Below are 25,732 nucleotides of genomic sequence, written 5' to 3'. Positions count from 1 at the left end.
TACTTGTGACTTTAAAAAATCAGTATTGGCAGAAGAAAGTTGTGGGGAACCCGTGAGCAAAGAAAGGGAAGTTTTACCATATAAATGTCAAACTGCTATTGATATCATTTTTTAGCAATTTGCCTAATCCTATGCTCTTATAATTAAAAAGAAGAACAAAAATCTTGATTTTGATATTTTTCCTAGGGTTTGATATTGTGATACATCTCAGGAAATTCTTAGGAAAAATTGGCTGCTTTTTGGGTGTGAAATGTTGAGATGAGGCTCTTCTGAGCAGGGTTCACATTCTTGCATGAACCGCCTGGCATTTTCCCTCTGCCTTTTTGAGCTGGCCTGCTTCCACACTAGGGCTTTGGGGGCAGAATAGAGAAAACAACATCCTCGCAGAAGTCTTCTGAGATCTGTGCCCTTAGGCAGAGCTGGGACATTGCTGCGCCTTGCTGGGGTGAACTGTGTGGAATAAACAGAAACCACAGCTTAAAAATACTGACTTGGATAGGATGGACGTTGGCAAATCATGAAGCATCTCTTCGTGGTTGTTTTACTTTACTGACTTTCCTTCTAATTTTTCTTATAATTCTGAACTTGGCAGTCATCAACAAACAACCATTTCCACATACATGAACAGAAATAGTATCGTACATGAATCCACCAATCTCGCACACAACTAGACTAAAGAACAGAATAGATTCAATTTTCTTGTTTCAGAACTGTTTGGCTTGATCCCTTTTGAACCTCCTATTCTTTGGTGTGATTTTTTTTTTTAAACACTGCATTGAAATCTGGCCTCAGATACTTCCTAGCTATGTGACCCTGGGCAAGTCATTTAACCCCCATTGCCTAGCCCTTAACATTCTTTTACTTTAGCACTAATATATAGTATTGATTCTAAGATGAAAGGTAAGAATTTTGCTCTTATTTTTTAAGTGCAACATTGACCTTCCATTTCTTTTCTTTTGCGGGGGGTGGGGGGGCATCTCTGTCTTGTCTCTCTCCCTGCACTCCTTCAAAATTCCTCACAAGCAATCCCCCCCCCCCCAAGAGTCTCACCTGTCTGTCAGGCAGTGGATGTCATGCTTTATCACAGGTTGGTCATGAAAACATATTCTTTAAAAAAAAAAAGGAATAAATGAATCTTTTTTTTTTCACATATTAACCATGACAGATTATTCCTTAAAACAATCCAAAATATTTTTCTAAATGATCCATCAGCCTACTTCTTCCTCAGCAATAGGTGAAGTCTGAAGTTTTTAGTACAAAGTACACAAGTTAAATCTTCTAGACTTCCAGCTTTGTTGAGTTTTCAAGGATATTTATATCCAGAATAAAAAACTATCCTCTCTTCCCTTGGATGTTGCTCTTCCTTTATTAGTGGCCATCATCATCCCAGTTAGTCTTCACTTCCCAGGATCTGCCTAAGTGCTAGAATTTCCCAACAAGACAAAGACCTCTTTGCCTTTCTCTTTTTAGAATAACTGCACAAAGACTTGCCCATTTAAACAAGTGTTTGATGAACTTCAAGCTGGGAAACTTCAGCTACCAGAAAAACCCTCTGAAATTGGGAGAACTCCAAGGAAATCACTTCACCGTTGTCCTCAGGTAAAAAACTCACCAGGAGGAAGAGATCAATCTTCACTCATGTCTACCTGGTCAGTGTGTTAAATGAATGATAGAGAAAAATGACGTATGTTTAGGTTAATATGTATAATTGATTCCAGGGAGAAAAAAGGAATGCTAAGGAGGGAAATAACTTGAAAAGTTAATGCTATTTTTAAAAATTGTTATGCCCTTCTCTCTAAAAATTAAATAGAGCATTTCAATAGGAATTTTAATTTATCTTACAATACCTAGAAAAGTATTCAATATATCTTGAATATTGAATTTACATAATACATAATCTTCTTTCTTACATAGAAAGAAGAGTTAGAATAAAAAGTTAGAAAGTAAGACAAGAAAGAAATTGGAGGAATAGAGGTCAAGTCAGGACCATTTTGCGGTGACCTGATCTTGCAGCTGTTCATGGAATAAAACTTCTTTGGGTGATTCATGTACTTACAGGAATATAACAGGAACTGACCACCAAGTACAACAAGCAATGAACTCTCTCAAGGAAATTGGATTCATTAACTACTATGGGATGCAGCGGTTTGGAACTACTGCCGTCCCCACATATCAGGTTGGAAGGTCTGTGTTTAATTCATTTTAATTTGTTTCCCTTTGTTTATCTTAAAAGGACCTTGTTGTAAAATCTGTTTTAATGTCCTTCTGGAAAATAGTAAAAAGAGGAAGTGGGAGAATCTTCTGATTTTGTTTTATGGATCTATTTCTTGTTTACCCATGTCACCTGGTGCACATCACTTAACTGTTTGTTCTCTCTGAGTCAGATCTTGAATGTGATTCTCATTTGTCAAAAGTTTTTGCCTCTGTAGCCTATGAGCTCTTATGAAAATTGATTTCAAAATACTTCAGGATATTAACAGACCTTTTCTTCCTTAAAAGTGTTATATGGAATACATGTATTTTTTAAAATAAAAAATTAATAAAATTTATTTTTAGCTATTTAGGAAAATTTTTTAAACTGCAACCAATTAATTTTTAAATATATGTGCAAAGTCATGCAAAACAAATGTCCATGTTAGCCATGTTGTCCAAAAAAAGAGAGAAAAATGAAACAAAAAATAATATGATTCATCCTGCACTCAAAGTCCATCAATTCCTTATCTGGAGGTAGATAACATATTTTATCATGAGCCCTTTGGAATTGTAATGAATCACTGTATTTTTTTTTATTAATAAAACTCTTACCTTCTGTCCTAGAATCAATACTGTGTATTGGTTCCAAGACAGAAGAGCAGTAAGGGCTAGGCAATGGGGGTTAAGTGACTTGCCCAGGGTCATACAGCTGAGAAGTGTCTGAGACCAGATTTGAACTAGGACCTCCTGTCTCTAGGCCTGGCTCTCAATCTACTGAGCTACCCAGCTGCCCCCTGAATCACTGTATTGATCAGAGTAGCTAAGTCTTTCCCAGTTGATCATTATTATAATATATCTATTACTGTGTATAATACTCTCCTGATTTTGCTCATTTCACTTTGCATCAGTTCATATAAAAGTCTTTTCATTTTTTTTAAACTATGTCCCTCATCAATTCTTATAGTAGAATATTATTCCATCACAATCATATACCACTTGTTCAGTCATTCTCCAGCTGATTTCCAATTTTTTGGTACCCATTCCTGTAACTGACTTGCAATTTCACTGGGTTTTACACGTGTTCTTGGTCAAAAACTTTTTTCATGTTGTTGATGTTTGCACTAGGATGTTCATTTAGAGTCTACATCCCCAGCCATATCCCTTCGATCCATGTATTCAAGCAGGTGTTTTTCTTTGGTGTTTTTACTCCCACAGTGTTCCCTCTGGATATGGCTAATGTTCCTTCTCGTAGATCCCTCCGGGTTGTTCAGGATCACTGCATTGCCACTAATGGAGAAGTCCACTACGTTCGATTATACCACAGAGTATCAGACTCTGTGTACAATGTTCCCCTGGTTCTGCTCCTCTCGCTCTGCATCACTTCCTGGAGGTTGTTCCAGTCTCCATGGAACTTCTCCACTTTATTATTCCTTTTAGCACAATAGTATTCCATCACCAACATATACCATAATTTGTTTAGCCATTCCCCAATTGATGGGCATCCCCTCGTTTTCCAATTTTTGGCCACCACAGAGAGCGCAGCTATGAATATTCTTGTACAAGTCTTTTTCCTTATTATCTCTTTGGAGTACAGACCCAGCAGTGCTATGGCTGGATCAAAGGGCAGACAGTCTTTTATCACCCTTTGGGCATAGTTCCAAATTGCCCTCCAGAATGGCTGGATCAGTTCACAGCTCCACCAGCAATGCATTAATGTCCCTACTTTGCCACATCCCCTCCAGCATTCATTACTTTCCTTTGCTGTCATGTTAGCCAGTCTGCTTGGTGTGAGGTGATACCTCAGAGTTGTTTTGATTTGCATCTCTTAAAATCAGAGAGATGCAAATCAAATCAACTCTGAGGTATCACCTTAAGAGTTATTTTAATTTGCATTTTTCTAATCAGCAGTGATTTAGTACATTTTTTAAATCCTTACTTTCCACATTAGAATTAATACTGTGTATTGGTGCTAAGGCAGAAGAGCAGTTAAGGGCTAATCAGATCGGATTTGAACCCAGGACCTCCTGTCTCTAGGCCTGGCTCTCAATCCACTAAGTCACCCAGGTACCCCCTAGAGCATTTTTTATACAACTGTTGGTAGCTTTGTGTTTTTTTCCTGCAAACTGCCTATTCATCATATCCTTTGACATTTTAAAAATAATTTTCAACAACTAAAGAGTTTAGCAATACTAGGATTGAGATTCCTTTTGATATTTTGATTCATGATCCTTCATGAGTAAAAAAATTAGAATAATGCAGTACATGGGATACTTATTTAAAATCAGAATTTTAGAACTGGAAGGGACCTAAAATTATTAAGTTTTTTTTTCCCTTCTCATCTTCATATACCCATCCCACCCCTGGAAAAGAGGGAAGAAAATAAACAAAACCTTTATAATAAATATGTATATTCAGGCAAAACATTCCCACATTGGCCATATTAAAAAATGTGTGTCTCAGTCTGCAGTTAGTATATCACTTCTGTCAAGAGGTGGTAAACATGAAATCATTATAGGTCATTGCATTAATCAGAGGTCTTAAGATTTTTACAGTTGTTCATTTTTATAATGCTATTATTATGGTATAATTTGTTCTCCTAGTTCTGCTTACTTAATGCTCTGATCTTTCAAACAGATCTTCCAAAGTTTCTTCTCTGAAAAAATTATTTTCATAATTTTTTATAACACATCTGTATCCCATTACATTGCACAGCATAATTTGTTTAGCTATTTCCCAATTTTGTTTCCAGTTTTTTATCTTTACAAAAATCACTGCTATAAATATTTTTTGCACTTGTAGCAAACTTTTCTTTTTACTTTTTCAGGGCTATAATCCTAGTAGTGGCATAAATGGGTGTAAGGGTAGCTTTTTCACTTTGAAATTAGCTAATTAGTAGCAGAACCAGGATTTGAGTCCAAATCCCCTCAAATCCAGTCCCAAGAACTTGATCAGTTAAAGATACAGAATCAAGTTTTTTTTCCTTTGGTTGTGAAAGCACAAACTCTATCTTTAAAGGTCTTTAGTGGCAGTTTCCTAAAGACGTGGAGGGAGTGTGTAAAGGGTCGCTAATGGGCTTGCTCAGACAAGCAGAAAGTAGTCATCCTTTCCATGAAGTTTAGTCAACATAATTAAAGAATGAATTGAAACAGACTGAAGAAGATGTAGGGATTACAGAAAAAGAATGTTTGAAACATGTGTTTAAAATGTCAGAACACAGTAATAAAGAATAGTGGAGGTGGTGGGTTTTTTTTAAAGAAAAGAAAATTTGTCAGAAAGCTGTTTTCAGCCTTTAATTTAGTGACTAATTTCCCAGGAAGGAGTTATGTTACATTGCATATTCTGTAGACCTCTTGAATCAGAATGAAGTAAATGGCAAGAAATCCTCGATACATCACCAGGAATTTATTGATTAAACAAAATAAGTTTAAGATTATGTCTTGCGATCAGCCCTGAGTTGTATCATTTATCCAGAACATTTTATTCAACTGCTGATGCCAGCCAAATAATTGAGATGCATACTATAAATATGCTTTAACATTTTAAATCTATGATGTGCTAATTAGTGCTAAACCAACTGGAAAGCTAAACATCTAGAACTATTTATAATCTTTTTGTATTTTTTGTTAGAATTCATCATTAGGAGCAGCTGGGTAGCTCAGTGGATTGAGAGCCAGGCCTAGAGATGGGAGGTCCTAGGTTCAAATCTGGCCTCAGACACTTCCCATCTGTGTGACCCTGGGCAAGTCACTTGACCCCCATTGCCTAGCCCTTACCACTCTTCTACCTTGGAACCAATACACATTATTGACTCCAAGACGGAAGGTAAGGGTTTTATTTAAAAAAAAAAAAGAATTCATCGTTACATGTTTATTCTTTATCATACTATATTATATGTAACAAAGGAAACAAAACATAATCTGAATGCCAAAAAAACTCAATATAATATAAAATGTAGTAAAGTAAATGATCTGCTCAATTTCAGAGCCATCTTACAAAATTGCTGGGATGAAGTCGTGGATTTAATATTAAAACCTCGTCCTGGAGGTAAGACATTTTAGAAGTGAGCTTTTGTTTCTTATATTAAAACAACAACTTTACTACATATCCATTTATGTAACTAGACCTCATAAAAAGGATTTTCATTTCTAATTACTTTGACAGCGCTAACATTTTTGCTAGTAATCCAGTACTTATCGAAAGACAGTCGAAGAGCACTGAACTTGGAATGATAGGACTTGCCTGAGATAAAATCCTGGCTGTGCCACTTGTTGTCTGTATCCCCTCGGTCAAACTTGAACCTCTCTGCACCCTAGCTTCCCTTTTTTGTAATGAAGAAGCGTACTAAACAGGCCCCAAGGCCCCTTCGAGCTTTGGGTACCAGATCCTAGAATGGATTGGCTTAGTTCATTAAAAGAATACTTGTCCTATCTATGAGTTCAATGGGCAGCAGGGCCTCGGAGGCAGGGAGACTTATTTTCCTGAATTCAGTTTTGGCCTTTGAAACTTACTAGTTATGGGACCTTGGACAAGTCACTTCATCCTGTTTGCCTCACTGTCTTCATCTGTCAAATGAGCTACAGAAGGAAATGGCAAACCAAGCCAGTATTTTTGCCAAGAAAACTTCATGAAGAGTCAGGCATGACTGAATTGATTAAACAACAATAAAAACATTTTAATATACATTTTATATTTAATATACATATTTTTATATTTAATATATATACTATACATATTAATATACAAAAGAAAAAAGATATGTAACAAAATTTGATAGTTTTACCTATAATTCTCTTTTGGTTTGTTGTATTTTGAATTGTTTATTTATATGAAAAAGCAGACATCTCTGTGTATTCATCTATGACATGAATACTAGTTTGTTCTAGCTCTCGGCACTATGGTATGCTCAGACATTTTTTAAAATGTATAAGCACTCTTTTCACTCATCCTATAAAATGGGTATGTGTCCACAGGACTCTATTTTGGTTGAAAAGTTTCCAAGTAGGTGTTTTGTAAAGAGTATTTTTATTTCTGAGATTTAGAAGAATTTGTATTGATTAAATTGTTTACTGCCAACTTGTTTTTGCAGCAGAAAAGGGGTACTTGGTCAAATGCAGAGAAGAGTGGGCAAAGACCAAAGATCCTGATGCTGCCCTCAAAAAACTACCTGTCAAAAGGTGTGTGGAAGGGCAGCTGCTTCGAGGACTTTCAAAATATGGACTGAAGAATATTGTGTCTGCATTTGGCATAGTGAGTGTGATTTGTGAAGTCAGGCCATGATTTTAAGGGGTGTAACACATCTTTTAGGTGCTGACCTTCAGAGGTTTTTGGCTTTTTGGTTTTTTTAAGGGCAAGTGGTAAACAAAAAATTCACTCTAGAGGTGAATTTATATGACTTATTAAACATAAGTTTAGGCAAACATATATAAACGAATGGGCAAAATAGTTTTTAATGGGAGAAAGTAGTAATTCAATTCTGTAAATATTTTTAAGAATGTCTACTATGAGCAATATAGCATGCTAGGAAATATGTAGATGGGCTAAAAGTAATATCATTTGGCTTCAGGAAACTTAAGAGTATGGAAAAGCAGTCTATACTAATAGAAATTTCATATCTAATTAATTTCATGTGACTTTTGCAATTAGATAAACTTTCTTGGTGGTTTAGAAAATAGAAAGTTGCAAAATCCAGACCTCTCATTAAAAGAACAAGTCACTAATATTTGGGTTTCCTTTATTAAAACCAATAAAGGGGAGGGACTCTTGGAAGATTAAAAAGACATGTCTGAAACTAAACAAATTTACATTTGTCATAAATTAAACTGGAGGCATATTTGGCCCCTTTCCTACTTTGTATTTAAGCACCTGCTAAAATCGTGATGTCTTTTTTGAGATAAATTTCACTTGACATTTAGCTTTCTAATCCAGAGGAAACTTATTTGAGTGATGGTTCTTTTTTCCTGGCATGGCAAACAGAAAACCACTTGGTTGCCTCTTTGGACTTATTATTAATTAGACCACAAGGTTTCTTACTTAGGAACACCTTAGAATATGGAGGTGAAAGCCCTCTCAGGTTTGCCGTACATTTACAAGTCCTTTGAAGGGATAGGATTTTTATCTTAAAATTACTGGAGCATTTGGTACATTTGATTGTACACTACAAACAATTCATCTATACTGTCATTAGCTGATGAAAATGACTATTGTACAATTTCAGCTTTGCTGCATCTTCATCTATAGAAAGAAGGTTAATGTTAATTGTTTATAGACTTCTTTAGGATATAGTGAGAATTAGGGATTTGGGGATTTTTTTGCAGCCTGAAAGGTAAGAATTTAGTAGAATAAGGAATAACAAACGGTCAAAGGTTCTTTATCTGAGCTCCATGAACTTGTTTTTTTTTTAAATATTTTCATAACCCTATTTCAGAATAATTGTTTACTTTGTAATCTTATTAATTTTATCTTATGCATTCAAATACATTTTTCTGATAAGGGCTCTCTAAACTTCATCAGTCTGTCAGAGTCAAAGGGTCTATGACATAAAGAAAGTTTAAGAATCCTTGAGATGATTTGAAAGATGCTTTCCAAGAACTATTGGAGTCTGCATCCAGTCCAAAGTATGCTGTTCACCTTCATTTTTTTCTAGTTTTCGTCCACAAAAGGACTAATATGGAAAAATATTTTACATAATTACATATATAAGATCTATATAAATTTGCTTATCTTCTCAATAAAGGGGAAAAGGAGAAAGGGAGAAAATTTGAAATTCAAGATTTTTTTTAATGAATGCTAAACATTTTATAATTAGAAAAAAATATAATTTTTAAAAATTCATGTAGAGGAAAAAAGAGAATGAAATGTTTCCCATATGTGATTTCTTCTTCTTTTCAGATACCAAGAAATAATCGTTTGATGTATATTCATAGTTATCAGAGTTATGTATGGAATAACATGGTGAGCAAGAGAATTGAAGAATATGGACTGAAACCTGTTCCAGGGGATCTTGTCCTTAAAGGAGGTAAAAAGATAAAGTTGTCAGCCTCAGTCTTTTTTTTTTTTTGTAGCCTGTCTTTTGCTCTTAGCTTTGGAATATACAGCTACTAGATCACCACTAAATAACTTCAAGTTAAATCTGGTAACTGGGTTGAGGACACATGTGTACAGTATTTAGTAACTACAATCTAATGAGCTACAAACCATTTTATAGTATGCAAGTTCATGGAAAGATCTTTTCTGCTCTTTGGACACTTCTAGATATACCCCTAGTTATCCAACTAATAATGACTTTTGCTCATAGCAGAGTTCTAGATTTAGCTTCTTGAATAACTCAGGCCAGAGCATTTTCTTCATATTGTTCATCTCAGACAGCAGATGTCTCTCATCTATCTGCACAACATTGCACAGCCTCTTTCCATGAAGAGAGAAATTTCATCCCCATGTAGTTAGTCAAGCCAAATTTTAAGCCATGCTCTATGAAATAAATTATTCTTATGTAAAATTGTTTTAGATTGTGGAAGTGGGTCTTTGTATTTTTTTTCTAAAGATAAACTAACTTTTCTTTTCTCTTCCTCTCTGCCCCCATACATTCATTTGATGTAACTTTACATACAGGGCCCTGGTTTGGGGGAGAGGGTATCAAACTTTGTTTTAATGTCCTCAGAATTCTGTGACAGATTTTTGGTCAACTTAATTCTATTTTTATATTACTAATTTTAAAAAATCAGTCATTTAAAACTGCCATACAACAAATAGTTCACAAAAACATTCCCTTCTGAAGCTTTTATGATGTCTTAAAATCATTAGCCAGTCTCCAGATGGGTTCTTTTCAAAAAAGAAAAAACTACAGTCGTCTTTTTTTAAAAATACCCTTTTCCCCCAAACGAACCCATAAAATTGCTAATTTCAGAAGCCTGAGACAAGAATTATTTCTCATTTGATTAAATGTTTGCATATTTGTCAATTTGTAGCTACAGCCACACACATTGAAGAAGCAGATGTTAATTCCTATTCCATCCACGATGTGGTGATGCCTTTACCTGGTTTTGATGTCATCTACCCTAAACATAAAAGTAAGCTTTTTTGTTTTCTTTTTAAAAAACGAAGAAAACATTTAGAGATAATTAGACTTTCTTAGCTCATAGCTACTTGCTGCAGTATCTGAAGCAGAAGCTAAGGGGGAAGGGCAAAAGAAATTCACTTCCTTTAGTTTTTTAACTTTAATATGCTGCTTTTGGGACCCAGATTAGGAATCTTTTCTGAACTCAAGATGCTGTAAAATAGCTTAGTTTATAAGCCATTAAATATTTGTTGGAATGAATGACTAAATGGATAAAGTATTTATTAAGCATTTGGCATTTATGTAAAGCCTCTGTGTAGCCTTTATGTTACAGATTCACTTTTCTGTTAGTTAAATAAAGTTCATCAGAAACCAGCTAATGTAGTTTTTCTAATCATTATAGCTAATCGAGGTAGATTAAGAAGAGGAAAAATATATTTTTTTAAAAGTACTAATGGAGGTCTAAACAAACAGTTTTCATGTGATTTTCTTTAATATGTTATAAGTAAATTTCTTTTAAGGATAGAGAGAATTATCATAAGATAGCCAATGGCCTCTATTGAAAAGTGAACAAAGGTAATAAAATAAGCTTTCATTTAGAAATAAAGTGCTCCCCAAATCTATTTCTCTCAAGGATTCATTCATTCACTAAACATTTATTAAATGTCTACTATGTGTCAGGTACTATACTAAGCGCTAAGGATACAAAAGAGGCAAAAGATAGACCTTGCCCTCAAGGAGCTTACAGTCTTAATTGCAGAGATAACATACAAACAAATATATACAAATCAGCTATACGTAGGATAAACAAAGCAAATTGAGAAGAATTAATGTAGAAATTTGAATGTGACTTCTGAGAGGCAGCATGTTCCCTGTGGTTTTTGTACCATGAACCCCTTTCATCCAAAAAAAAATGTTGTGAACTGCCCCCCAATCATTAAATATGTTATTCACAATATTCTGTAATGATTTATTGCTTGAGTTGCCATTAATAACTTTGGGGGGGCAGTTAGAGTTGCACAGTGGGTAGAGCGTGTGCCTGCAATTGGGAAGATCTGAGTTCCAGTGTAACCTCAGACACTTCCTAGCTGTGTTGTATGACTCTTGGCCTATTTGCCTCCGTTTCCTTATCCATAAAATGAGCTGGAGGAGGGAATGGCAAACTATTATCTTTGCTAAGAAAACCCTAAATGGGGTGGCAAAGAGTTGGACATGACTGAAGAAAGAATTTTTCGTATGGATCTCTTGAACCATTATTGAGAAACCCCAAGGGATTCAAAAACCACTAACCCAGAGCTGCTGATCTACTTTAAGTCTCGATCCTGCAAGCTTGCTATATAATTAAACTTAGGTGACTTAGAAGCTTTTGGAGCCCTTGAAAATAGGGTTTGATCTGTAAGGGCAATGTTGAGATATGTTGAGTTTCAGCCCTTAATACCTCCAGCTTGGTGCTCCATATCTTGAATTTCCATGTCCCTTCTATATCTACATTAACATGAGAGGGAGAGGGAGACTCCAAAAGGGGGGGGGGGGCGAGGAGAGAGAGAGAGAGAGAGGGAGAAGGAGAGGGAGACGGAGACGGAAACAGAGAGAGGGAGAGGGAGAAAGAGAGAGACAGAGGGAGAAGGAGAGGGAGAGAGAGACAGAGAGAGAGAGACAGAGAGAGAGAGAGAGGGAGAAGGAGAAGGAGAGAGAGACAGAGAGAGAGAGAGACAGAGAGAGAGAGAGGAAGGCATTGAAACAAAATTTTAAATAACTGTTCCCTAAAACAGCAATGTGTGCCTGGCAGTATAACCACTAGGGGGCTCTACTAACATATACAAGGTTTTCCAGAAGTCTTAGTGTTATGAAAGATGGAAATTGTACCAGAACTTCTGGGACACCTTGAATAGTGATAGATGGCAAAGAAAACATGACTATTCACTCTATTCCAGAGGGCATTGTTTGCTTTTGATTCTGCCGTTATGGTATCCTCAAGAATCTCTGTGCAGACTGCCATTTTTATAAAGGCCATTTAAATGATTGAAAATAACAGTCACAAGCTCAGTGGTGCTTACAAAGGATACTGAGAAAGCCGTCCTCATTCTTCTGGTCATGCAGAAAAGCTTGCCCCTCCCTGGCCACAAGGTATACGAGTTTAAAGGAAAGTAAAAGAGGTCATTTGACAGCCCCTCCCTCTCTCCTCCATGGAGTCTTAGCTAATGCACCCCCCAGTAGACAGAGAGCAGGGGAGTAGGTGGGGCCCAGCTTCCTCCTTGCTCATTTACTGGCTCCTAATATCAGCTCTTTAATAGCACGACTGGGCTTTTTAGTTTGAAGGAAATGGAGCCTGTTCTGCCAGGATGTCCTAAGGGAGTTAGCTAGGGGCACCACTAGGATCACACCCCCAGTGTGGGGTCTCACTGGGCCCAAATACATACAACCTGGTTGTATGCTGCATAGAGGGTTGGTGTGAAAAGCCAGCAATGACTAGGTTCAAGCTCCAGCTCTGACACACTATATATTGGTCCAGGGATCTAGTTCACCTGCATGTGGATAAGAAAATGAGTTCTAATTTCCAAAAAAGTTGATTGACAGTCAGCTCTTAGAATATAAATCAATAATCAGTTCTTTGAGGTAATATAAATCCAGATGTTCTCATTCAGGTAGTTTGAAGATGCATTTTTATGCAGTGATAAGAATGTGTTCATGTTTACAGAATAGGGAGAAGGATTTTGTCCAAAGAGAGGGGGTCCAATTAATTTATTTTTAGTGCCTCACATACTGCTTTTAACAGGTTTCTCTACATTCCTGTGAATTCTTTTCTGTTTTACTTTAGTTAGTGAAGCTTACAAGGAAATGCTAACTGCAGACTGTCTAAATATCGATAACATGAGACATAAAATCCGAGATTATTCCTTATCAGGGGCCTACCGTAAGATCATTATTCGACCTCAGAATGTCAGCTGGTGAGTAATACTTTGGAATGAAATGAGATCAAATTTTGCCCAAACTGTTGACAATATTTAGAAAATTTTAAAATATTTTTGTGATCAAATGTTTCTCAGTAAACTTAGAAATAAATAAACTCATCTGGAATACCAGATAAGTGCAAAGAAAACTTAGGTGATAGTGAAATAACATTATTAAAATATGTATAAGAGATGTGTATAGTCTATTCCTTTTGCAAGAAACCTGGATTTGATGTAGCAATTGATAACCAAAAAAAAGAATCTTCTTAATTCTAAATTGTCTGAAACACCTCTAAGAATTCATCTGGTAGTTTTCATGTCAGGTACCTGATGAGTGGAGGGGTCAGAGAGGCAAGAAGTTTAAAATTTTAACTCATTTTAAAATACTTGAATTCCTGTCTTTGTCAAAAGCTTTATTTCTAGTAATTTGGCATATTGAAACCTTGAATTTCTAATTCCAGGTCATTAGAAATACGGAGTTGACTAAATGGAACAAAGTAGGGCTACATACTTTTTTCCAGTGGCTATTTTTCTTCTATTCTCCATATTGCCTATAGAAAATTTCTAAAGTCTAGGTCAAGCCATTGTCTATTGCCTCCTTCCTCTGCTATTTCAATAAGAATATTCATAAGTAAGGCTTTTCTCCCAGTAGAAAAAGTTTTAATTGCCTAGTTTTATCTTAGCTTTAATCAGCTGTTTAAAAATGAACTTAATATTAAGCAGCTGCATATAGGTAATTAGGTAACAAGCTATAGCTGCAGTAACTTGGTTTTATCTCATAACATAGACTTTGATAGATGGGTGAGAGGAGATGGAGAGGCAGGAAACAATTCTTGTATTTTAATCCATTGTAAAATATTTTAATGCAGCCAGTTATTCAATGGAGATTATTTGGAACCTACCCCAATTTTTTTATTGACAATCTTCCATTTTATGTCGAATTTGAAAGTCAGCTACCTGGTTACTTTGAAGATTTAAGTGTGAAGTGCTTCTTATGCCATATGAGACTTTGCATTCAAATTAACTCCTTTGTGTATACATTTTTTAAGGGAGGTTGTTTCATATGATGATCCTAGAATTCCACTTTTCAACACAGATTTGGACAACTTAGAAGGAAAACCACCACCTGTGTTTGCCACTGGTAAGCAGGGTTACCGCTACCTTTAAATCATGAGCATTTCTGATAATAATTGCTATCTGATTGTTGCCATAACTTATGAGGTGGGCATCGTATATGAATAGAAATTAGTTAGTGGTCAGAGGAGAGCATTAGCTCTGCTGAAAGCACAACTCATCCAGTCCTGCCAGGTCTCCCAAGTAGGTTCGTTGAGGCTGACCTGGAGTGGGAGAGGGCTGGAGGCGGTGTTCCTTGACTTAAAAATCAGCCCGAGAGGAGCAGAACGGAGCGACAGCTGAGGCAGCAGGAAGGGCCTGGGCGTCTCCGATTTGAGATTCAGCCACCTCTTACTCTGAAGATCTAATGAAGGGCTTCTTATGCCTTATGAGGCTTTGCATTCAAAGGAATTCCTTTGTGTGTGTATTTTTAAAGGGAGGGAAAATAGTGGAGAAGGAGGAAGAGGACTCTTCTGAATGATGCCCCAAACCCAGTGGGGACAGGGCAGAAGAGAAGGGAAAATACAGGGCCGGACCGGCTTCTCGTTGGAGGGTGTTCAGGGAAGAATCTTTCTCTCTCCTCTACTCCCCCCTCTGCCACTCCCTACGCTCCCCCCAAATTAAGATTCCTTTATTTTGTCTGGAATTCTTCCAAGTAGAAAGTCACGTCCTCACCAAAAGCCTGCTCTTCTGCGTCTTCCTGGTGCAGAGGCGATCTTGGGGTTTTGAAGCCTTTGGGTTTATCCGTATCTAGGAGTGAGTTGTCGGCAGCACATGAACAAGAGAAGGCAGCCCGGTTCTAGCTAGACCCTTCTTTGTCCAGTGAGAGTGGCAGAAAAGAAGGAAAAGGATGGTGCGAGTACACAGCTTGGGGCATCGAGGTGGCGCGGGAGGGACCTCGGGCAAGTGGCCTCACTTCTGCCGCACTAACCATTTATAAAAGGAAGGCCTCTGCGGGCCCTTCCTGGCCCTAAGGCTGGGACTCAGTCCTCTGGGCATTGGGACGTGGGACTCGAGATGGGAGATATGCCGGCTGCGGCGTAGACTGGGGGAGGGGAGCCTTCTGCATGGTGTCGGGGATGGCACCCCTGGGAGCTCTGCCGTCACCAGAGGAGACGGTTCAGAGCAGTCTGGGGGACGTCCACACTCAGCGGGATGGGAGATGGATGATGACTCACCAGAGGAGACGGAGAAGGAAGAGGCAGAAAGGTTCAGAAGGCAACTAGGAGAGACTATAGCTCAGAAAGCCTGGGAAGAAAGGAGGGTTTGGCCTTTAGAAGGTGTAGAGGAGTCAAGGAGAATGAGGACTAAGGAAAGCTATTGAATTTCACAGGTAAGAAATACAAAGTAGGGGCAGCGAGGTGACTCAGTGGATAGAGAGCCAGGCTTAGAGATGGGCGGTCCTGTGTTCAAATCTGGTTTCAGGTATGTCTTAACTGCGTGAGCCTGGGCAAGTCACTTAACCTCAACTGCCCTAGCCCTTACCACACTCTCCTGCCTTGGAACCAATACACTGTACTAATTCTAAGACAGAAGGTAAAGGCTTAAAAAAATAAACAATGAAGATATCCCTTTATTCCAGTCAAATTGGAAAAAATAATGATTGATGGAAAAAACAATACTGGAAAGAAATAGGCATGTTAATTCAGGCAGTTAGGGAGTATTTATTAAGCTTTTACTCTGGACCCAGGCCCCAGAGGGCCTGTCCTCAAGGAGTTTACATTTTAATCAGTGAGACAACATGTACATAAATCAGTATATGCAAGATAATACTAATACTAGCTAACACTTATGTAGTGTTTACTCCGGCCCAGGTACTGGTCTTAATATGCTTTATGATTTTTATCTCATTTGATAGGTTAAGTGGCTTGCCCAGTGCCACACAGCTCCTAAGTGTTTGAGGTCACATTTGAACTCGGGGCTTCCTCCTTCTAGGTCCATGGCTCTGTCCACTTCTCCTCCCAGCTGTCTCTACCTAGTGATGGAAGGTAAAAAATAGAGCCGAAGGCCCTGGGGGTCCTGGGAAGGGGCCCCTGCAAAGGGCAGCAGGAAGCCAGGGCTTCTGAGAGCCTGTGGTGAGAAGGGAATGCCCCAGGCGCACAGGGACAGTGGGTGAGTGAGGAGCAGAGACAAGGCTGGCCTTGTGCTGAGGAGCAAGGGAAATCCGGCCATTATGGGCAGGAGAGGCCACTCGGGCTGGTAGAGCTGGAGGAGGCCATGGGGCGAACAGGGAGCCGAGGCCAGAGCCCTGAGGCGCTCCCACGCTGAGCGGGGTGATCTGGAGTGGTGAGGAGCCCAAGAGAGAAGGGGGGAGCAGAGCCAGGACAGGCCAGAAGAGAGAGTGGCCTGAGCCCCCAGTGCCGCCCAGAGGCCCAGAAGAGTGCCAGATTTAGTCATTGAAGGGTTACACACAGCGCTGGAGAGAGATTTGGTCATTAAGGGGGCACGCTGGCCGCAGAGAGAGCCGTTTCAAGGGAGCAGTGAGCTTGGAAGCCAGACTGCAAAGGGTTACGGAGTGAGTGAGAGGATGCAGTCTGGCCGGGAAAGGGAGGAAAGATAGAGGACAGTGGCTGGGGGAATTATAGGGCCCCCTGAAAGTTTTAAAGATGGGGAACATGAGCATGGTTGGAGGCTGTAGATAAGAAAAATCTGAAGATTCAAAGTGGGGGGACAATTGCGGTTACAGTGCTGTGGAGAAAAATGGAAGGAGATGAGGTCAAGGACAAAGGAATTGGCCTTGGCAGGAAGGCCCACCTCAGACTGGGAGAGCAGACAAGAGTGGGAGCGGCTGTAAAGAAGGAGCTTTGAGACTAAAAAAATGGAAGAAGGGAGAGCGCATGTGGAATGGCCTCAGACTTTTCAGTAAGGCGAGAGGAAAGGAGGAGGAAATATGGGAGACTTGAGGGATAAAGAAAAGGTTTGGGAAAGGTTTTCATAGGGAATTAATTAGGGAAGAATCGTCTTACTGTAGTGAGGCCCCATTTCAAGTCAAATAACATGAATTTATTCCTCTGGCTCTGTTCGCATCCTGAGTGGGAGCAGAGGAGGCAGACAGTGGAAGTCATCCAGGGCTGAGCTCTGGAGACGGGACGAGGGAGAAAGGTTTGCGTTTAGAAGAGTGTAGAGGTGAATCCGCTAACTATGGGTTCAAGATCAGAGAATGAGGGAAGGGAAGTCAGAGCAGGGGTCATGTTTGAGAAAGAACTAAGGGGAGGACTTGGGACTGAAGCTCTCAGTGAGGGCAAAGAACAGGGTGGGTGAGCGAGGCAAAGCGAGAGAGAAATGGTTGGAAGTGAGGACCAAGCACAAGAATGTCTTCCTTAGAGAAGCATGGAGCCCTTGTAGGGAGCAGTGAAGTGCACTACGTGACCGCCCTCATCTGCTTGCTGTGGAGTAAAGCTGGAGGTGCTGCTTAGGAGACTGAGGAACCAAGAGCTTATGGAATGTAGGGCACTTAGCACAGATATTGAATTCACATGGTATGGGGGTAAGAAGAGCACAGTGGTATCTGGTCCGGCCTCTGAGAAAGAATGATCGGAGGGCTCATTCGGATGGAAAACTTTATTATTGTGAACTTTAGAGAAGACACTGTTGAATGATGATGGCAAAAAGAAAGTTTGAAGGTTGCCGGTGGGGAACCAGAAATGTTCTGACTCCCCCTCTGGGACTAATCCCGGGGTGTGGGTGCCAACAGCTTATTGTTCATGGTGAAGGTATGGCCAGTGATTGAGAGAAGGATCCAGACATTTTAGAGAGCAGTTTGGAATTGTGCAAAAAGAGATGCAACGTTTTCCTTATCCTTTGCCCTAGCAATATGAGGGCTATGTTTAAGGGCATTCAAGATGTTCGGGGAAGACTAGTGCCTCTGGTACTGAGGGCTTCCCAGGCCCTTTGTTGTCTGGACGTCTGCCCCCAGCTCTCACCCACGACTCTGAGAAGCAAAGCCTGTGTAAAACCAGGTTAAACCAGGGTGAGGGTAACAATGGAGGGGACTGTCTCCCCCTAGCCGAATAGGCTGTGTTGGACAGTTTGTACAATTGAACAATGTCTCCTCATTAGTGTAAAAGAGGAAAAAGGAGGGGGATTCTCCTCTCTTACTAATGGAAAGGGGTGACCCACTGGATGGATGTGTTTCTCCAGTGAGAGGTTGAAGGGAGATGTGGAGGAAAGGGATGCGAGGAAAGATGGCAGTGTCTCTCCTTCCTCAAGGCTGGCTGATCTTAGAGCTTTGGATTACTTAGAGAGGCAGGAGGAATCTGTCTTCCTCTCTTGCAAGGATACTCCTCTAACTATATCTTTGAGTCTTGAATGTGGGCTCAACTGCTGGGAAAGATGGTGTATCCCAGACAGTCCTTTCTGGGGTGAGGGTTTCATTGCCAAACCCTTCCCTGTAGCATGGCGACGTGCCTTTCACAGATGAAACAAGATTCTGGTCTTGTTCACGATTCACCCAACCTCTGTCTTCTCATGAAAACCTCGACCAATCTCAAAACTGACATAAACTGAAATTTATTTGAAGAGGTGGGGAATAAAAGGGTTGGAGGATCAAGGCAGCAGGATGGAGGGATAGGAATGCCCTAATAACTATATTCTACAGTAGTTGGTATTCAAAGGCCCTTGACCAGAGGCTTTGTGCTTCAAGCCTTTTCCCAACACCTACTTTCTTATATCTCTACACTACACTCACTTAAACTAATATCTCTATAATCTATCCAAGGAAAGGCAAAAAAGGAGGAGACCCAAAGGGAGAGGGCAGATTGACTCTGGCCAGAGTCCAGCTGAACTCCCTTTCAGTCTTGGATGGCTGCAGTCAAGTCAAGGGGCGTTGTGAAGGATTTTTGGCTGGAGACAGGTCCTCAGCAAGTAGGAAATCGGGTTCTTTCTCCCTCCTGTGGTTTCAGATATCCTCTGACCCTCAGGAAAAAGCTCCTTTCAGTTTCCTTCCAAAGCTGGAAGTGAACAATTACTCAGAATTCTCTCAGCTCTCAGTTCTTTTTCCCAGAATCCTCTTGTTCACTCTCCACTCCTCCTCAGCCTGCCCCCACCAAGCCAGCTGCTCACCAAGCAGCAGGATTCTATATAGGTCTCTTTTCCTTCCTTTACATTAAGAAATTTTCCCCTCACATCAAGCCAAAACTGGTTTCTTTGTACATTCCACCCATTGCTTCTAATTTTGTTCTCTCGGGCCAAACAAAATAAGTCTGATCTCTCTAACACGTGATATAGCCCTTCACATATGCAAAGAGAATTATCCAGTGTGCTCCATGCCCCTGGGCAGCTAGCATGTCTTCTCCAGGGTAAGCGTCCTTCCTTCTTCCTTAGTCCCAGTCCTCATGACATAGATTAAATTCGCCCTTCATCATCCTCATCCTCATCAACCTCCTCTGGGTATTGTGCAGTTTATCATCGTTCTTGAACTGTATCACAGGAATCTCCAGATGTGACCTGTCCAAGGCAAGGTGCAGGAGAACTCTCCCCTCTCAGAAGCTGTTCTTCACTTCATGTGGTCTAAAATCACATTTTGGGGGGTACTCTATCACCAGCTGCTGTCTATCCATTCTCCCCCCAAGCTTTGAAGTTATTTGTTTGAACCAAAGAATAAGACTTGACATTTATCTCCATTGAATTTCATCTTCTTGGATTCAGTCCAAATGCAGAATGTCTTTCTGAGATCCCTTGGAACTCTAAATCAAGGAAGTTTGCTAAAGTTCTCTCCCTCTTTCCAGCATTCCTTTTTTAGCTTTCTATGTTGGTGGCTTAAGGTTTTTAATTTTAGGTTCCTACTTTACACCTTCACTGCCTACAATCTGGCTTTGCTGGATACAGAATGTCTCCATTAGAACTTCTGTTTATATAAAACTTTAACATTTACAAAGCACTTTTCCTACCAGCGATCCTAATGAGATAGCGTTATTTCCCCCATTTTATGGATGCTCAGAGAAGTTAATTCACTTGACATTAGTCATCCATTAGGAGAGTCAGCCCTTGAATGTTGGTCTTTTCAGCCCCAAGTCCCCTTGCTGTTTCTATGCTCTTGAGCTGTCTCTCAGTGTCATGGTTCCCTTCTTCTTCAACCATGCCAAGTTTGTACATCCCCAAAACTTTCTCATATCAAAATATGTGAAATTATCAAGATGTCCACTGCTTTTATTAACCTATATGATAGCTTCTCTTCTTAGATTTTCTACCTACTAACTGAAGCACAGAATTGAATTAATGATATTTTTCTACATTTGCAATATTTTTTTCCTGAACTAAATGGCAAATCCCCCTCCAAATGAGAGATTCCAAAGTCTAGCTACATACAAGTTACAGAAGAGGACACTGAACTCATGTACAAAACTTAAACTATATATAAAAATGAGATTTCTTGAAGGATATTATTTATAGCTGAATGAGACCTCAGGAGGACTAGAAATGGAGATATTGCAAATTTTGAGGTCTGAGCTGAGTGCAATTTCTTGAGGTGTCTGTGAATGTAACAATTCTGAAGATGGCTTTCCCAGACTCCCCCCCCCCCTTTACATGAGATGAAATCGTTTCTCTGAAGTGTGCCAGCCAGTTGTATTGCTTCCCCAAAGCACCATTCCTAGATTTGCCTTTTAGAACCTTTGATCAATTTAATGGTAGAAGCACTGTTTTTAGGATTGGATTTGCCTAAGATTGGAATGCTTGCTTGCTTCAGATACTAAACAAAAAAATGCAAAACTATTTTTTCCATGATGGAGTCATTTGGGCCCAGGTGCACACTTATCTAGATGAAGTCATCCCTGAAGATAGGGGATTCTGTTCTGGTGGTTTAGAAACACAAAGCAAAAAATAGCAACGAGTGCCAAGTATGTGGAATAATAAGCAATTGATGTGGGCGTGAATATTACTGGGAAGTTCCATCTCCATCTTGACCATTAGCTCATAAAAGGCCCTCATAGCAAAACAAAGAACAAACTTACCATAGTTTATTTATGGACCAAATTTCTGATTTAACTCATAAACTCGTGAACATAAACATAAACTCATTCTCTAGATTCTGTAAAGCATTGTATAAATCCAGTCAACAGGTTCCTATTCTCTCAAGGCCTTTCGTTCACTACTTCATATATCAAGGCAGCTTACATCTGTGAGATGGACCAGTACACAGTTGTTTGGAACTAACAAAACCCAGTGAGAAAGGAATTGAGTAGTATTGGATAAATAAGTGACATAAGAGGTAGAATTGTATCTACCCCCGAGAGCAAGTATTGGTGGGAGGCCAGGAACACAGTTTTCAGAATTGGATTTCCATTTCTTGACACCAAAAATTGACTCTCCTCAAACCTCCCTTTTGAAGTTTTTTGTTTTTCATTATGCGATTAAAAGACAAACCTTGTAATTTGACCACAAGATCATACCTACCCTCTTTGGTTTTCTACTTATTTCTTGTTCTTGTGGCACTAGAAGGTGCCAAGAAAGTTCAGAGGTAGAATTACCAGAGCTACTCACTAAGAGTATACATTTACAGATCTCTTGTCCGTGCTTGTCTCTCCTACAGAAGGACAATAAGGTATTCTGATGGTTGAAAGAGTAGGAAATTATCACCTTTTTTGTCTGTGTGTAGAGATTATATGACCCTCTAGCTCATTTGCAGCTGCCTTTATTTTCCTGACTCGTCTCCTCTTCTTTCTTGGGTAACAGAAGGCAAATACAGGGCCCTGAAGATGGATTTTTCACTCCCTCCTTCAACATATGCAACAATGGCCATCCGAGAAGTACTAAAAATGGATACAAGTATCAAGAACCAGACACAGCTGAATACAACTTGGCTCCGCTGATGCTCTCTCTGAAGAACCAAATATGGGGGGACGGGTCAGCACACTGTTTCACCATTCATTGTCCTCTTAGTACAAACCCTAGGTGGGTTTTGATAATTTGTAGTAAAAGACTATTTGTATTTTTTCCAAGTTTTTATTAGCTTAAATCAATCATTTGCAGTGTTTGTACAAATGTACAAATTTTGGAGATCCTAACTAAAGTTAAAAACAAAAAATTGGTTGGTTTGTTTTGTTTGTGTGTCTTCACACACACACACACACAGGTGAAAGAGGGAATAATGAATAAATCCACAAACATTTATTAAGTGTTTCCTAAGTGCTAGGCAATGTGCCTAAGCACTGGGAATACAAAGAGGCAGAAATGAAAAGGCCTTTAAGGGATGATGAGGGAGACAATATAGATGATTAGGAACCTAAAAAATGCATGCAGAGGAAAAGGAAGGCTGGGGGGACTAGGGTGGCTTCCTGAATCTTGAAAGAAGCCAAGAATGAAGAAGGGAGAAGTATTACGGGCTTGGGGACAAATCACTGCTGTGTGAAGAATAGTGAGTGAAATGTTGGCCTCGGAGTCAGGAAGAATTCTCTTTCTTTCAGAGCTCTTTACAACCAGGTGCTGTCCCCATCTTTCTAGTCTCCCTACACCCACCCACATCCTCTCCCATCCCCCCAATCTCTGAGATCCAGGGCACTGGCCTCCTTGCTGTTCCTCAAACAAGACACTCCATCTCTTGGCTCTGGGTATTTGTACTGGTTGTCCCCCATGCCTGGAACCTCCACTGAGGCCCTCTCCAAGGAGGGGGGAAAGTGTCAACACCCTGCTTCATCCCCTCCTCCTGCTTCCTTCAAGTCTCAGCGAAAACCCCATCTTCTACAGGAAACCTTTCTTGTTCCCCTTTAATTCTAGACTATTGGTTGACTGATTAAAGACCTGGTTTCAGGCCCCATTGATACATCCTGGCGGCATCGCCCATAGGGAGCTACAAAACCTCTCAGGGCTCTCACAACTTGGAGGCTGTGATTTTCAGAACAGTTCCTATAGTTCCACGCATAGATGAAATTACTGGTCTGGTTAGGACAAAAAGGCAAAAAATGGCAGTTATAATTGCTTTCAATAAGAAAAATGGCTTTGGATTAAAGTAGAGATTTTAGGGACTTACTGTTTCCTTAAAGAGACAGCAAAGATTTTTAATCATCCATAGAAGTTGAAAACAATATCTAAGTACCAGAAGCAGTAAAGAATTATTTGGACTAAGAAATAAGGGACCTACCAGCGGTGGGATACATAAAGAATGAATCTGAAGTCCCCCTTCACCTGTAATTCAAGAGCCGTTACACAGAATTATAAGTTCACTAGTACTTAAGTCACAATGAATGACTCTGAGGTTGTCATAACTAACAATGATTCCATTATCTAGAATCACCTTTTTGTCAAAAGGGCCTTTGAGCTACTCCATATTTGTATAAAAGCTTTTGTTATCAGTATGCTGGAGTTCTACTGTGACAGGACTTTTAAACTTGATGAAACTATGGACAGCTTTTTAAAAAAATCATTTTAAGGTATAATTTTTATTACAAGTATTTTTATGTTGAGCAGGCAAGTCCTTTTAGAAAGATCAGCCATTTTGGTATGGTTTCCTTTGCTGGCAATGGAAGACCCCCGATGTCTTTCTGACATAGAGGAGTAAATTAGCCATTCTGACATCATGTTGCATTCATGTTTCAGTTTGATTTTTTTAAATTTTTTTATCATTTCTAAAGTTAAGCAAATGGGTCAATACTTGTTTCTTTTTTGATTGTGTGTGAGCCACATGATTAACTGAAACAATGCAGCTGAGAATGAACTTTGTGGACTGGGTAATGGCAAGAAGATGGGCTCTGACTTTGTGTTTGTTGGAATAAATTGAAGGTTCTTTTTGACCCCATCTCTGGTGGGGGACACAATAGGATGAGAAGTCGGTGACACTAAAAGAACTTGTGTCAAACTACTTCGTAGGCCTTTTTGAAAGATCTGCCATCCTTAAGAGACTATACTGCACCTAGAAGTGATAATAGGTTTTCCTTCCTTCTGTGGAATAATTAATTATTGACCTATAGTAATAGTTTGTGCTTTTCTAAATTATGATAATAATAGCTAAAATTTATATAACCCATACCATATGCCAAGCATTTGCAATCATTATCTCATATGTTCCTCACAACAACCATAGGTTGGTGCTATTATTATCTTCATTTTACAAGTGAGGAAACAGGTTAAGTGACTTTCCCAGGGTCTCACAGCTAGGAACTATCTGAAATCACAGGCCCATGCTCTATCCGCTGTACTTCCAATGTACCCCATTTATTGCAGATTACAAAGAGTTTTGCTAAAAACTGCCGTATGACAGAGCTGGGACAATAATTTATTCCCATTTTACATCCCATCTTTTTTGCAGATGAGGAACTAAAGCTTAGAGGAATTAAGCAACAGCCATGATCACACAGCTAGTAGATGACCAAGTCAAGCCTCATTCCACAGCTTGCTAGACTTCCGACTCCAAGTCCATTGCACATTATACTCATTTTTATATTACATTACATATATAATATGCTCATAATACATTTTTTACTTTTGGTTGCTCTTGGCTGTATCAAATAAAAACTTAAATATTTTATCTATAATAAAATATATCTGTGTGTGCAAATCTAAATTAGCAAGAAAGAAACTCAAGAAAATCTAAGGCAATCAACATATTTGTATTTCATGAATATATATGCATACACGTGCATCTGAATATGTGTGCCTATCTGTGCATGCATCTGTACATATTGATGTATATACACACACAGAGTAGAACAAGCTCCTCATCATTTTGTGCTGACATTAAACGAGCGTCCCGTGTGCTCCTTCGGTCCCCAAGGAGGACCGAGTAACTGATCTCATTTCATGGTGGCATGAAATAAGGAGTAGCTTCTTCCCTCCAAGCCTTAAGAGCTAGCTTAAGACTTCAGGAAGTCATTAACCCTAGAAACCTGGAACAGATCACAGAAGCCAGGACAAAGGGAAGTGGAGACAAATTAGCAAAGCCTTAAGTATAGGTTTTTCTAAGATAAAAGAAAAATCTGGTAGCACAGTGGATGGAGTCAGGAGAACCAGAGTTCAAGTCTGGCCTCGGACATGTCCTAGTGGTGACCCTGGGCAAGTCACTAGACCCCAATTGCCTAGCCCTTGCCACTTTTCTGATTTAGAACTGATACTAAGACAGGTTAGGGGTTTTGTTTTTTTTTAAAGGAAGAGAGAAAGAAAGGAAAATCTCTGCTGGTAAGTAGGTTGTCTGCTGATCAATCAAGTGCAACTAAAGCACTATTAAATTCTCACTGTATTGGATGCAGTGTTAACAGGGACCTTTTTGAAGGGTTTGTGTCCTGGATTCCAGCATGGTAATTCCCTTCACTGACACAGAGCAGGGATTCAGCTAGAACCTAGGGCCTAAGAAAGTTGCCCCAGTCACTGAATCATTCAGTGATGGAGTGATTTTAAATGGAGTTTCTGATTCTTGCTGCTGATTTTTGTTGGAAATATATAGAAATGCTGATGACTTATATGGGTTTATTTTGTATCCTGCAACTTTGCTAAA

At 39.4% G+C, this 25,732-nt stretch overlaps 2 protein-coding genes and 1 long non-coding RNA gene across 12 annotated transcripts in view; 2 read left to right on the top strand and 1 right to left on the bottom strand.

Annotated features, from left to right (window-relative positions):
* PUS7 (pseudouridine synthase 7) overlaps positions 1-22,242 on the top strand; it is a 41,606-nt gene extending 19,364 nt beyond the window's left edge. For 4 of the 5 annotated variants that reach the window (XM_007504086.3, XM_007504084.3, XM_056800881.1 and 1 more), the window contains 9 exons: positions 1,471-1,599; positions 2,059-2,184; positions 6,176-6,237; positions 7,280-7,440; positions 9,082-9,208; positions 10,158-10,259; positions 13,065-13,194; positions 14,247-14,338; positions 21,982-22,242. In XM_007504086.3, coding sequence (XP_007504148.2) covers positions 1,471-1,599; positions 2,059-2,184; positions 6,176-6,237; positions 7,280-7,440; positions 9,082-9,208; positions 10,158-10,259; positions 13,065-13,194; positions 14,247-14,338; positions 21,982-22,118 — 1,066 coding nt within the window. In that variant the 3' untranslated portion in view covers positions 22,119-22,242. The remainder of the gene's footprint in view (positions 1-1,470; positions 1,600-2,058; positions 2,185-6,175; positions 6,238-7,279; positions 7,441-9,081; positions 9,209-10,157; positions 10,260-13,064; positions 13,195-14,246; positions 14,339-21,981) is intronic. The other variant, XM_056800882.1, reaches the window with a different exon arrangement.
* Positions 169-23,464, bottom strand: LOC103102720 (uncharacterized). 2 transcript variants are annotated; one of them, XR_008912586.1, is made up of 3 exons: positions 23,387-23,464; positions 1,051-1,107; positions 169-450 (listed from the first exon to the last, which is right to left on the bottom strand). It is a non-coding gene; the product is annotated as an uncharacterized LOC103102720 (long non-coding RNA). The 2 variants fall into 2 exon arrangements; XR_008912587.1 differs by lacking the exon at positions 23,387-23,464 and adding an exon at positions 6,702-6,768.
* A 57-nt stretch (positions 23,465-23,521) lies between these two features.
* SRPK2 (SRSF protein kinase 2) overlaps positions 23,522-25,732 on the top strand; it is a 344,030-nt gene continuing 341,819 nt past the window's right edge. For all 5 annotated transcript variants that reach the window (XM_056800872.1, XM_056800879.1, XM_056800871.1 and 2 more), the window contains exon 1: positions 23,522-23,675. The gene's annotated coding sequence lies outside the window, so the exon portion shown is untranslated. The remainder of the gene's footprint in view (positions 23,676-25,732) is intronic.

The sequence above is a fragment of the Monodelphis domestica genome, chromosome 5 (assembly GCF_027887165.1).
Source record: "Monodelphis domestica isolate mMonDom1 chromosome 5, mMonDom1.pri, whole genome shotgun sequence".
NCBI lineage: Eukaryota > Metazoa > Chordata > Mammalia > Didelphimorphia > Didelphidae > Monodelphis > Monodelphis domestica.
The sequence above is the reverse complement of the archived record's forward strand: the minus strand, read 5'-3'. Positions and strand labels throughout refer to the sequence as shown.